The sequence below is a fragment of the Aptenodytes patagonicus genome, chromosome 2, assembly GCF_965638725.1.
Source record: "Aptenodytes patagonicus chromosome 2, bAptPat1.pri.cur, whole genome shotgun sequence".
Taxonomy (NCBI): domain Eukaryota; kingdom Metazoa; phylum Chordata; class Aves; order Sphenisciformes; family Spheniscidae; genus Aptenodytes; species Aptenodytes patagonicus.
The window spans coordinates 14,731,905-14,745,293 of record NC_134950.1 but is presented as its reverse complement, the minus strand read 5'-3'; the positions used below and the strand labels follow the sequence as shown (position 1 = coordinate 14,745,293).

The 13,389-nt window shown below is 43.5% G+C and overlaps 1 protein-coding gene across 1 annotated transcript in view; it reads left to right on the top strand.

The window, feature by feature from the left end:
- Positions 1 to 4,001: 4,001 nt before the first annotated feature.
- COLEC10 (collectin subfamily member 10) overlaps positions 4,002 to 13,389 on the top strand; it is a 28,069-nt gene continuing 18,681 nt past the window's right edge. Inside the window, exon 1 of the mRNA XM_076329191.1 lies at positions 4,002 to 4,209. Coding sequence (XP_076185306.1) covers positions 4,062 to 4,209 — 148 coding nt within the window. The 5' untranslated portion in view covers positions 4,002 to 4,061. The remainder of the gene's footprint in view (positions 4,210 to 13,389) is intronic.

The following is a 13,389-nucleotide window of genomic DNA, read 5'->3' as shown; positions in this document are numbered from 1 at the left end:
GCAGTGCTATCTGAGTGAGCAGAAGTTACACACAATCGAGGTCTGTTTGAAAAACAGGGTACAAGGTTCAGTACTGTACCTCGTAAAGCACCCAGCAGCTCTCTGAACCTGTGGTCTGCAACCCAAGCTCCTTCTGAGATTTCAGTGCTGACCAGCCGTTCTGCTCCCTGGGCACCAGTTGTCTCCAAATCCCTCCTGCCTCGCAGCAGACACTTCCAGCTGGAATCTGGGTCAGCTTTTCTGTTTAAGGGCTAAAAGCTGAGGGGGATAGGAGTGGGAAAGGAGAGGTAGGAGTATCCCAAGAAGGGGTTGTAAGCTTTAAAGCAGACCTAAGGTCCTCCTAGAGTGCCATCCCTCTGTCAGACCAAGGAACGCTCATGTCCATCCCTCAAGGTACCCAACTCAACAGAGAGTCAAACTCACTAGCAGGAAACCAGAGAGATCATAGTTGATAGGGGAACATATATTTTTACACTGCTGAGCCTGATGAAGTCCCTCAAATATCCAAGAAGAATTTCCTAAAATCATTAGAGTCCTACAAGCTCTGTTTACTGAACATAGAAGCAAGGAGATTTTGGAGAATTTTGTCCTTAGTTTGGTTCTTTTTGTCAGTTATTTGCAGGCATATCAAGGTCTAGGCATTGTTTATAACTGACTCAGAGGAACAACAACTGGTGGAGACTGTGTTTACAGGCTCAAGAAGCCATTGTGTGGTGTCAAAACCAAAAATGACGTTTTACAAAATAGCCCTAGGATTACTCTCCTCCCTACACTTGGCAAACCACATTACTGCTTTTCCTCTTCCATTCTCTCCAAGCTTTGCCACCATGATTGATGTATCCAGTACGACACGCTGAAACACTCCAAATCATCATGACCTCTGATACCAGGAGAACTGGTCCAGGATCCTGATCCATCCAGGATCCCAAAGCAGAGAAACACTGTACTTTTTTTTTCTTTTACTTCAGATGCCCCCAGGTTCATTCAGTATAGTAAGGTACAGAAGAGAAAAGTTCTCCTTGGGTTAGAAAGGATGTCAGCGGACTCTCAGCACTTGTGGCTGAATCAGCCCATGGCAGCAGGCAGGATGTATTAGCCTGGAGTCCAACCACAGGATCTGGGACCCTACGAATTATTAAAATTGGCTCTAGATCTGGCCACCTTTTGACAAGCACTATTTCAGGCTGTTGTAGCCTATTGACATTTAACTACTAACATCTGAAGAATAAGCAAGTGAAGTTAATACAAATTACCAAGGAAGTACTTGGGCTCCAAGGAGGCAATGCACTACACAAAGGTTACCTGACTACTGCTCAAATCAAAGCAACAGAATCTTTCAGGATTTTCTTTTGTGTCTTCTCAGGGTTTCCTTGTAACGCCCTAGGAAATGTTTGCTTTATATCTTTTATGTCTGGACAACACTGCTTAGTTTGTTTTTCTCTCTTGCCTACAGATATTTCTCTAAGCCTGATTCAGTAAGAATTAACATGCACAATAGGCAATGTGCCTCATTAAATCTCCATCACCAATGAAGCTGCTTGAAGATTTTTCAATGAAACTGGTTTGATAAATACCAATTTGCCAAACCCCAAGCTTTTTGTGCTAGTATATCAGTTTTGATGGATTGCCTGTTAAGGCAGGTTTCCTAGCTCTAGGACAGGATTTCTGGTCCAACATACAGGAAGACATAACTGATTAGCAAACAGCCTTGTAATAAGGCAATATAACCTTAAGGCTCTAGTGCAAACACTGGTTTGAATCAGGCAGAGAAAGAATTTGAATCTGGATCTCCTACATTTTAAGTAAGTGCCTTCATTACCAAGCTCTTGGATATATTAAGCTTCATTTCTCACTGTGTGTTTAGGGGTTTTGTGACTTTCATGGAGGAAAAAAAAAAAGTAGGATCTTGATTCCTTTTCTAACGTGGAATGAGAACATTTGAAAATGATCACAGCAATTGTAGTATCAGAAAAATGTTCCCTGCTTAGTCCTGGTCAGTGACTGAACTGGTTAAACAAATGGTTTCCTCTCTCACTTACACTTACCCCTCTTTATCGCTGATAAATAACAAAGAAGTCACTGTAAGTCTCTCAGTACTGTGGAACAGATAGCATCATTCATGTCAGTTTGGCAACATTTCCCAAAATGCCTCCTCCAAGGCTAAGTACACTAGCTTCCCACTCCTACGCTCTCTATTCTTGCTCTTACATTGACCTTCTGCTCACAAAATGGAAAGTGAAGAGAAGAAAAAGATAAATAAAACAGATTTACAGTGTACAAGTCAGAGGCACAGTGCCCAACGCAAATCACAGAGGAACAAGTTTATTCCTGGTACAACTCTATCCATCTATAATCCCGGCTTTCTCTTTCCTCCCCCTCTAGCTGTGGTGTATCTGTTATTAAGGCCACATCTGAGGGTGTTAGTTAGATGACATTCTTTAGGACAGAGAACACTATTTATTTCTGAAAAGTACTGTATACAGTTTAACAAAAAAGTGTTTTCAAAAGTGGGACAGTCTGTGACCAGGATAGAAAGAAAGAGGGAGAGGAGTGTCTTGACCCCTCTTGGGTCTTTGGCCAACATTTCATCCTACATAAAAGCTTGAAATCAAAGCCTTCCTTCAGCCTTTAAGAAAAGATATTAACTTTTACATCAGTGTTGTTACGTTTTCTGTCTACCAAAAGGCTGAAACGTTGTAGGGCTAAGGAACTAATACTCTCTTAAATAATGAGGAAAGCATCTCAAAAGCTATTATCATAGGAAATAAATTTTTTGCCTAGAATGGAACGCAAACATGCGCTCTCACACACTAGGCAGTTCAAAAGCATAGTTCAGCTCTTTCAGTAGCTGTCTCCTTCATTGTGTAAGAAACCAGAAGTTAATGAAATTCTTGGAAAGATTACAAATACTCATCTCCCCTTTCTTTGCTGCCAGGCTACCTCGAACAGTCTGCTGTCCCTGGTTACAGTGTTCTCCCTAAGAGAAAGCTAGAGTTTCTTTTCTAGAAGGGATTGCACATGGACAGATATCTGTCACAGCTCCATCCAAGAGGATATATAGCAGTTTTGCATGCTATCTGTTCCCCCATCCAGGAGGCCTCCTACACCTGGTTTCAAAGTCGCAACACCCAACTGAAAATCTGACAGTTACCTCGTGGATTTGAACCAGCAGCAGCTTCCTGGACAACCTAAAGATGATGTTCTGCTGGGACCTATGCTATACCACTGTCCTGATATATGGTCTCTCCCAGTTAGCAAGTAGAGGAGGAAGATGATATGGGAGGAGCTACTGAAGTCATTCAAGCTCATCCTACTCTGTGGCTTCAATCCTGAAGTCTGTCCTGTACTGTGTCTACCAACATAATCTGGGCTTGGAGCAACCATTGTGAGGCAATCTGTAAGCATAAAACCATCATTTGTGGGTTTTTGGCTCAAATACCCATTGGTAACATCAACTTTTCATTTGCTACTCTGGGGGCTACGGGTACCTGGCACCCAAAAGGTGTGAAATAGCACCAGTGACTTCCACCCACAGCAGACTGGCAGCTTGTCTGTTGTCACTAATGGTCTCCCTGGAGGAAAGCTTTTGTGGAAAAGTCTCTCTACATGTTACATGGAGTCTGCATTACTCTTCCAGCACAAAACCAGCCACAAGTATCCTATAACTAATTAGTACTCACTTGGATACAATACCGAAATCTTTTGTCTCTTGAATAAGTGAAAAGCTGGGCATGAAGATTCAGTGCCGAAAGGAAAAAAAAAAAGACAAAAGAGATATCCCCATATATTGAAGAAATTTTTCATGGCAAAAGCAGCTAAACATCTCACAGATAAGAGATAAATTGGAATAAACAGCTGTCAGTGTTAAATAAATATCCTGGATAATGTGCAGGACAGAAATAACTACAGCATCGTCAAACCCCTTTCTTCACTTTATTTAGCTGTTCTTGCATGTAGCTCCCAATCTTTGCACTGCTTCAGTTAGTGGAGCATTTATTTTTGAATCAGCTGCATTTGTTAAGACTGTAACAACGAAAGGCATTTCCTGAGAAGCTGTAAGGATGAGCAGCAAGAAAGAACAACAGCTAAGGAAATACGGGACCCTAGTAGTGCTTTTTATCTTCCAAGTTCAGATTTTTGGTTTTGATGTTGACAATCGACCTACAACAGATGTCTGCTCGACACACACAATTTTACCTGGACCAAAAGGTGAGGAATATCAGGTTGCTAATGCTGAGACCAGTACTGATAAAGGCTGATTTTTAAAAATAGAGACATGGAGGGCTTGTGGCATGGGCTGGGGATGAAAGATGTGAATTACTGCAGACTGTACAAACATCTAGAAAAGTGGAACTGTGATGGGGGAAAGTGATGAAGCAAGAAGATTTGAATTTGCTTTTCTTTAGTTTCAGGAACAGTGCCACATAGTCTCATATAAGTTAGAGGTGTCCTTTTGCACCTTTCTCCAGCCACATAATCTTCTCTTACTTCTTGTATTCATCACACAACCAGTACAGCTAGCAGTCATAAATTGAGTGACTTTGTCTAAAAGTAGGCACCTATTGTGAACTGTTAATAGTTCTCTTCGCACCTATAGGTAGGGAGAGATATGCAATATTTAAAATGACTGAACTGTCATTATTTCCAAATGCTTACTTGTAAACATAGCTCTGCTGCATTCATCAGACCCGACCCAGCAGCTCCTGTTGAATTAAACAGGACCTTCACTAGAGATTTCAACAAGAACTAGATCAGTTCTGGCATGTGCAGTTCTTTTATCTTCAAAACACTTTGCAAACATCTGAAACAAAATTTTCTGCATTAACTTACTTTCTGTGTAACACAACTAACGTCAATGGAACTGCCTGGAGGGTATCTCAGCCAAAAATCAGGTCCACGATGTACAAATCTATCTTGTGGTGACAGATCTAAAATATATATTTCACACCATGGCTACTGCAGTTCAAACTATTGCTTTCTTTTTAGTAATTAATTGTATTTTTCTATAGGCTACAGACTGAGAGAAAAAAATGCAACTGATTTAAATTTTAAGCAGAAAAAAGATTATCAAGTCAAAAGCACTGCTACAGACTCATTTGTTTTTATGATGGATTATTCAATGCATGTTGCTTAAAGGACCATTTTTAATTAGCGAGTTAATTTCTTTATGATTACAATCCAAGCTTAAACTTTTGCTGCCACAGCATAAATGCAGAGAGATGTAATGATCCCCAAGGGAGCTAGTGGGAGTTTGTTTAGTTAGTATCTGAATAATGGCAGGCTGGAGAACAACGTTTGACAGAGTTGTGTTTAACAAGTCACAAGGCTAATGAGGTGGTCTGGTGACAACATGAGAGTAGCTGGGACTCCAGCTGGTTTCTGTGGTCTAGCTTGTATAGGGAGCATTTAAAGGTTAGATATTATGGTTCTTTGCAAGCGTGATACTGGGAAAGTCAGGATTGTCATTACCAGTCCTACTGCCTCCTGGCTGACACCAAGACACAAGAGGAGCCAAACAGTATATTGGCACGGTCTTCACTACTACTTTAAAATTAGATTACCATGCCCAAGATCCATGATTGGTAAAAGCAGTATTGAGTAAATCACCTCCAAATTACTGGCTCACATCCATTGCAGGTCATCAAATAAATTTTTGCAGTCTTTGTGGTATGATCCTATAGACTAATCTCAGCTCCTACCAGATCTGCCCTCATCCAGGACAGTCACAAGTGGCTCTCAATGGCACTGGTTGTTTTGACTGCCAGTCAGCTGGGCAATTAAAGACTGAGCAGGCTGGGTGTGTGAACTACCCTGTTACTCCTCAGGCATCCCTTGTAGTCAAGGATGACGCATGCTGACCTAATATGGCAGAAGAAAGTCTGTCCTGCTGCCAGTTTTCCTCTATGCACCTTATGTCTATGAACTCAGAGCACATGATCCCCAGCCTACGACCACACCACAGCCACAGGCAACACTTGGCTGCTCAAACTTTAACTCTGACAATGGACAAGCCTCTGACTTTTGTTGCTGTAAGTTTTATTTTCTGTGCTACATGTGTTGTGCCCCTTTGTCTGCCATTCTCCTGAAAATGGGTTTTGACCCACCCTGCACAAGTTTCCCCCCTTCACCTCCATCTGCTTAGCATCTTCGGCTATGGTCAAACACAGTGATGCTCCCACGAGACAGAGGTGCTGAACTCCCACAGTACGTTGGCCAGCTTTTTCTACCACCACAGGTCAGATTCCTCTTGTGGCACCTTCCTCCTTCCATATGAACATGGGAGTGTTTAATGGGCCAAAGCACCTACAAGTGCAAGGAATTAAAAGGTGTTCAATAGCTGTAAGACTTCCTACACTGTCCTACCTCACCTATCCCAGTGCAAGGCACAAATTGTCCTGTAGGCTAGATCCAGTCTGTGGGCTGCAAGTGGGCTGGTCCCTGGTGCTATGCAGCAGCAATATTGCTGTTCCCATCACACAGCACAATGGAAAGGAGAATGCTGAGGGAGAAGTGAGGTTGTCTGGAGAGGCTCAGAGCTTATAACCCTTTATTTCTTGCACTGTTGGAGGTTGCATTACTCACTTCATCATCTAAGCATTCACAGTTGCTACAGGAGCAAACACCCCACCGCTCCGCATGCTTGCCCTGAAAATCACCTGTTCAAAAAGGGTCATTAGTGTTGTGAAAATTGGCCACTTCTTGTACAAGCCACATGTAACTTGTCCAAGTTAATTTGTGCAAGCCAAATTCTTCCCCTTCAAAAACGGGAAGAATTGATATGCTTTGTTATGCTCATACCTGAGATGTTACAAGAGGAGTATGATATGAGTGATAGGATGAAAAGAAAGGGTAATTCCAGGCTGATTATCAGGAAAGTCTTCCAACCAGTTGTGACAGTCCCATCAGCTCCCAAAAAGCATGAGGCAAAACCAGAGGCCTTTGTGTGTAACACAAAGAGCTAGAAAATACTTTGGAAGGATGCAGTCTCCCAGGAACAGAAGGAATGCAGTAAATGTCCCATAAGCCTTTTGCACTTTCTGTTGCAATGATAGACCTCAGTCTGAATTAAACTGCTCAGCATTAGAAGCGAATAGGAGTTTAAGTCTGACCTCTGGTGGTTCTGCGTGATGCAAACCAGGTGCTTTGCAATCCCCTCCATCTATCTACTGCTTTTCCATCGCTGGTGCAAGCAAATGAAAGCTGAAGTCTGTTTGTAAAGACTTATGCAAAGAAATCTTTTAAATAGGCACTCCAGAAAAAGGGAAAAAAAAGAGTAAGAGAAAAGCAAAAGCTGGCACTCCCCTCCCAGTTTCCTTTTCTAGGCAATGCTCAGGTCTTTTTTCAAAAAGGGGATTCTTTTTAAGGAACATAGTCCTAGTGCAATGGCTGTCTTGTTCTGTCTTCCTGAAAAAGCTTTTGAGGTACACAGCAAGCTGGCTTATACAGCAGTTAAAAACAGAAATGTGTGAGGCATTTTCTAGGACCCTTATTGAAATACCCTAGGAAACCAAAAAAGAAAAAAATATGTGCTTTGGACCAAAAGATTTTCAGTATTCATAACTAGTGATTTTTGGTGTTTGACCTGAGATGTTTAGGAACAACGTGGTCTTAGCTGGACTGCTTTGGCACAGGACCTCTGAAAACTTACATTAGGTAACGCTGAACCACAGCTGAGTAACTAGGACAAAAAAGGCCAAGTTCTGTACTCCATTGACTTCTTGGGGCCAAACAGAACCAGATCAAGCATAAACAAAACAACGAGTTTCCCAGAGCAGCCAAGTGCTTGGCCTAGCAAAATTAGTCATGGCCCTGTTGTCTACTTTCCACCCTTCCAAGCCTGGAAGCAGGCTGGCTGTTGCTGCTGCTGAGAGAAGAACCGGGTCTGTGGGGAGGCACCAGCTAGTGCAGTGAGAGCAAAAGCACCAGTTGTTGGTCCATGCCATGGCAGCAGCAGAAACACCAGGCTCTGCTCCCCTGGGCTCTGCCTTCGACCGGTGTCCCAGCTCTGTCCTTTCTTCTAGCCTGCTTTTGCCTGGAGACTGCAAGCTCAGTTTTGTCTAACCTGCAAAGGAAGTTTTAAGTGGGCTGTTGACATAGATGAGATGGGATCTGACCTGGTCTGAGTAAATCAATAAGCAACAACATGAGGGAAGAAATAAGCAGAGGGCCCAAAACTTTGACTCCTCAACTCCCATTAAAAGCATGAGCAGGGGCAGAAGACGACTGCTCCTGGGGGGGGGGGGCTGGCTCTGCAGAAGCTGATTTCATGTGGATTCATGGGAGCTCAGTGTTTCAGAAGACTGGCTCTAGATCTTGCTATCTGTCCCAGGTCCCAGCTCATTTCCTTTGAAATCCAGACACAGAACTTCAAAGGTCTTGAATCAGATCCAAGTTGAGAAACTGGAATGAGATGAAATCTGAAGAATACAGGGAGTTTCCCATAGCAATTTAGATGTAAAGCGTTTCCTTATTATTATTTCTGACAAACGATGCTTATAAACTCTATGACATTGGCTGGCGCCTCAAAATAGCATTTACTGTGGTCTCCAGTATAGCTGTCTATCAGCTTTCATTGTGCTTACGCAATTCCACTCCTGAAAAATCTCAGACTCTCTCAGAAACCAGATAATGCTGCTATCCACATTTCTTTCCAAAAGTATAAAATGCCTCACCACATCCTATAGGCTGTTCAAACCTATAACTAAACTTCCCTCTTAGCGCCTCACATTTGATCTGAAGAGCCCTTTAATTTCAACACATAATTCTATTTTTCGTGTCTTTTAGACTTCCTCATTTTAGCATACGTTAAGTTTCTGAAGTTTATCAGCCTGAGCTACAAACCATGTATGTGGGGACTTAAGATGCTACAAAAATTCAAAAGTTACTGGGTCTGTATTTCTTATCAATGTCCATTTGATTCTTCACTGAAGCCACTGTAATCCATGGGGCTCTGAGATCATGTCAGAATGGCAGGGGAACAGGCTGGGAAAATTAACTTGGGCAGACCAAGTGAAAAGAGAATCAGGAATAATTTAAATTATTTCTGTGTTATTAAAAAAAATAATGTATATCCCAGTCATGGACAAAGGCCCACACTTTCAAATAATATTCAAATAATACACTCAGTGAAGTCAGCAGAGCTTCACTGAGCCTACTGAAGGCTTGGGTCTGGCTCATGCAATGCAATAGAAGAAGAATAGGAGAAGGTATTTCTACGGAAGTTAATGGATGTTTTTAAGTGGAAAGTGGAAAAGTGAGCAAAGAATCCAGTTTATTCTTGAAGATTCTTTCCATTTCACCAGGGAAGGTGATGAGGCCCCTGTAGTTTAATCTGGAACTGGGTGAAAAAAGACAATGTGTCCAAGAACTTGTGAGCAAAATGCTTTTTTTCTCACAGTGCAAACTGTGGAGGCCTGCATGTTTCTGCAGGACACCTGGGAGAGTGGCTGTGAGTGCAGTTGCACACTACAGCTGCACTTGTCTGTCAGGTTTTTTGCCAAAAGGAGAGGCCCAACATCTTTTTCATCTCCCCACTCTGACCATGTGGTCCTACCTTCACCTTGTGCTGGCTTGGCTCACCAGACTTTTCACTGGGCTGATTCAGCTCACTCACTAAAAATGTGTATTATTTGCCTTATTGATATTCCTCTGTTTAGTGAGTTGAATTCCTTCAACACAGCGTCAGAAGAGTGCTCAACATCAGGCAGAGGAGAGGGAGGTGTGCAGGTCAGTGCTGGGGGCTGAAGGGAGGAGGAAGGACAGGGAAGAGGACGTTGTGTCAGATAGGCAGATGTCAAGAAATCCTGTCATCACTAGCCATATATAGCTTGAAAACAAGAATCCCCACTGCTACGGGAAATTTGTTAAGGATCTAAAAGACACTGAAAGTGAAATTAGAGGAAATCTTGAGGCTTTCCATTGACGTAGCTGTGATGTGCTCATACACTAGAAAGACAGACTGGGCTGTATTTGCTTATTTCTTGGAGTCTGCGACTCCCTCTGGTGACAAAACCTCTCAATAGAGACTGTGCACGCGCAAGTGCTGCAAAGGTTCACCATGCTCAGGGTCAGTTGGTGTCCGTAGGTTGCAGAGCTAATCCTGTGGCTATCTCCAAGGCCCTTCCAGGAGGGCAAGGCATTCAGTTGCTCCTGGAGGAGTCTCAAAGCTTCAGAATTATGCACATGTCCTTATCCCTTTAGTTTAACACCCAGGACAGGCAGAATATATAGGAAAGTATATGGAGCTATAGTGTGTGCTAAGCCTGCGGGGGTAGTAGTAAAGTAGAGTACAGGGAGCTAAACTTGGGATAGTCCCACCCATACTGCCTGTTGGGAGGGGTCGCTACAGTCAAGGGTCTTTGCCCCTCTTTTGCTTCAGAGGAACTGATTTAATTGCTTCACTGCAAAAGAGAGGCTTAGAGAACATTAACATTTCTGCAGTATTTTTGGTCAGGAGACAGGAATTGGAGCTGACCTGAGGCCACGACTTGCCAGCACACCTGGTGAAGTCTCAGCAAAACCCTGCGTGGACCCGGGGAGTCTCTCAGCAGAGCTCCGAGTGAAAAGACTGGATGCGGCGTGCTCCCAGAGAAACACATGCGTAAGCCCAGTTAGGAGTCTCATCCCAGCTTTAGCCTTTAGGCATCCTGCAGACATCCTCTCACCCTGACGCAGGGCTGCTTCTATAGATAAGTGCGGGCTCTGTAATGCCCAGGGATTACACCCTGATTCTCCAAGAACCAGGGTCAGCCCTTGATCACAAGACTTAGAGAGTCACTAAACATACGTGAACAATTTAACCTGAAAACTTCCTCCATTTGTGAATACAAACCAGGTAAATTGCCTACCAAAGATTCAGCAGGGAAATCTAAGTCACTTGAAGGTCAGTAAATTCTTACTAATTAAATTCTTACCAAATGTAACTTCTCAACATTGTGTTATTTAGTGAAACTCCTAAAGGCAGAGCCCCTTTCAACTGCCTAAAAATCCTGTTTAGTAGACCTTCAGCATTTTCCTGAGCTTGTTTATAGGAGAAGGAAGGACTGGGGTTCCCTCTCAATTACAATTAAAATTTTCTAATGGCCGCAAAAGTCATTTACTGATATGGCTTCTGCTTTCCTTCTGTCCCGCACAGTCCCAAGCTGGAAGTCTAGTAACTTATTGTTCCATGTGTTCACTTTAACAGTCTGATATTTTAAATCTGTGACACAGAAGAAGGGAATCAGCTTGAGGGAATACTAACAAGGTTGAGAAATGGTCTTGCTTCAGCTACTGGCTCCAAGTGCTTCACCCGTGCTTCAAATGCCAGTGCAATGTGTTATCTGACACCCTTGCAACCACAGTTTCAAGGTGATAATCTGCTCATTAGGATAAAATTTAACCTGACACTCCCCCAAGCACAAAGGAGAAGTTAATCTCTAGGGACAGACTACAAGCATATGAGGTCAGGGATCAGAGGGGTTTTTTTCTGTAAAAAGACTCATGTTGCACTGTTGTGTCCCACCTCTGAGAAGGGAAGAGTGAGTAAGATGCGCAAATCCCCTTGGTGTGGATTAAGGTGAGATAACACTCAAGGTCCGTACATAAACATCAACTTTAATGGAACAAACATTCTGTAAACGTTGACCCTCTCACTATTATATCCACCTAAGCTATGGGGCTTTGTGAGAAATTGAGGTAGGCCTTGGGTTACTTAGCAGCTTTAAGAGAAGAAAGAGAGAGAGAGCATGCGCTAGAGAAGGGGGGAGAGAGAACTAGAGGGGGGGGGGGGGAGAGAGGGAGATCACCAGTCCTGGATCCAGCATTGGACCTGCCAGTGGGGGTGTCGGTGTAGAGAGCGCCCCAGAGGCTCGCACATGCCCCTATTTATTGGCCCCAGTCCCTGGACTTCTGGAACCTTCTCTCGCCCCAGTTCCAGGAGTGGTTGAGACACCAGTCAGTCAAGGGAAGCGTCACCAGGCCCCTCCCCATGACTGCCTTTTGCTACTTCTGGAGCCTTCTCTCGGGGCATTGTCTGGGCTCACAGTACAGTCACTTGGGCATCGTCCCTTACATGCACAAAGCACAGTAGTACAAAATTCAAAAACCCAATCCAGAGTACTGGCAGGATTTAGATTTTTTTTCTGGCAGATTACAAAAACATGGCTAATACAGTGGGATGGCCTGTCTGCATGAAGTCCCAGAGGAAAGGGAAGGATACTTCTTATAAATTAGAGACGAAGCCAACTCAACCCCTGCCCAAAGTCAACCAACCTCTCACAATCCCTCCTACCTGGTTGCAAATCATAGCGAGACCACAAGGGGGCAGCATAACCCAAGAGTTCACGTTTCTTGCCAAAATTTGAGATCACTGCACACAACAGCTAAAGGGGACACAATGCATTTATAATTATAACACCATATTATCAAGCATTGAGCTTAATCCAGTCTTAAATTAACAATGAGCTGGCACCACTAATTAATACTGTTTGCTTCTACCCTTGCTTTGTAATGCCCTACCCATTCTCAGATGCAATATGGAGAGCAAAGCAGGATTTCCTTCCCTTACAGATAGACAAATTATTATTCTTCCCATTTTCCTAGGTAGGGAAACTAAGGCAGAGCGTGGTAGGCTGCTTTACGCCAAGATGAAACAGGTGATAGACCTTACTTCCCTCTCCCTTAGGCTTTTAGAGGGCTTGAGCAAAAATTGGGACTACACGAGGTGCTAGCAATAAAACTTGAGACACTCCCTAATCTCTCAGAATCTCTAGAACAAACTTTCCCACACCTTTCACCCTTTTCATCTGTTGGCTCTCAGTCTGATGGCCCATACAGGGCAACCTAGCTTCATCTCCAGCAGCTTTTAGTGGCTCAAAATGTTGAAACTGAGATTGGAAGAAAACCCCTTCAGAAAGTAATTGCAGCTTCTCCACTGGTATACTGACTTTCTTTCTTGCACAGAGGTCTTCCTTCTGCAGCAAACAACAGTCTCTCTAGAGCCTTTAACCCGACAGAGCAGTCTGCAAGCCACAGGGAATGTAACCAACTGGCCTTAGAGAGGTGATGAGGACTGCCAGGGTGACAAGCCCTGGTTTGGAAGGTCAGCAGGAATGTGGTTTGCTCTCCTGCGTGACACAGGCCAAAGAAGCTCCCTCAGCAGTTTCTACACCAGACCCAGAGTTACAGCACATCTGACACAAAGGAACTCATTGCATAGGGAAAGGCTGGACATGAAAAGCCTCCTATGTCTCCCTCCCCTGCCAGGGAGCGTGGTCCATTTGTTAAATATCCCCATGTTGCATTTCTAGTCAGGACTCATCCAGCTTTTCCAGCCTTTGAATCACATCCTGCTTCCTTTCTATTATCACACATTTCTCCCCCTGTATGGGTTTGCAGACGGTGATCAGG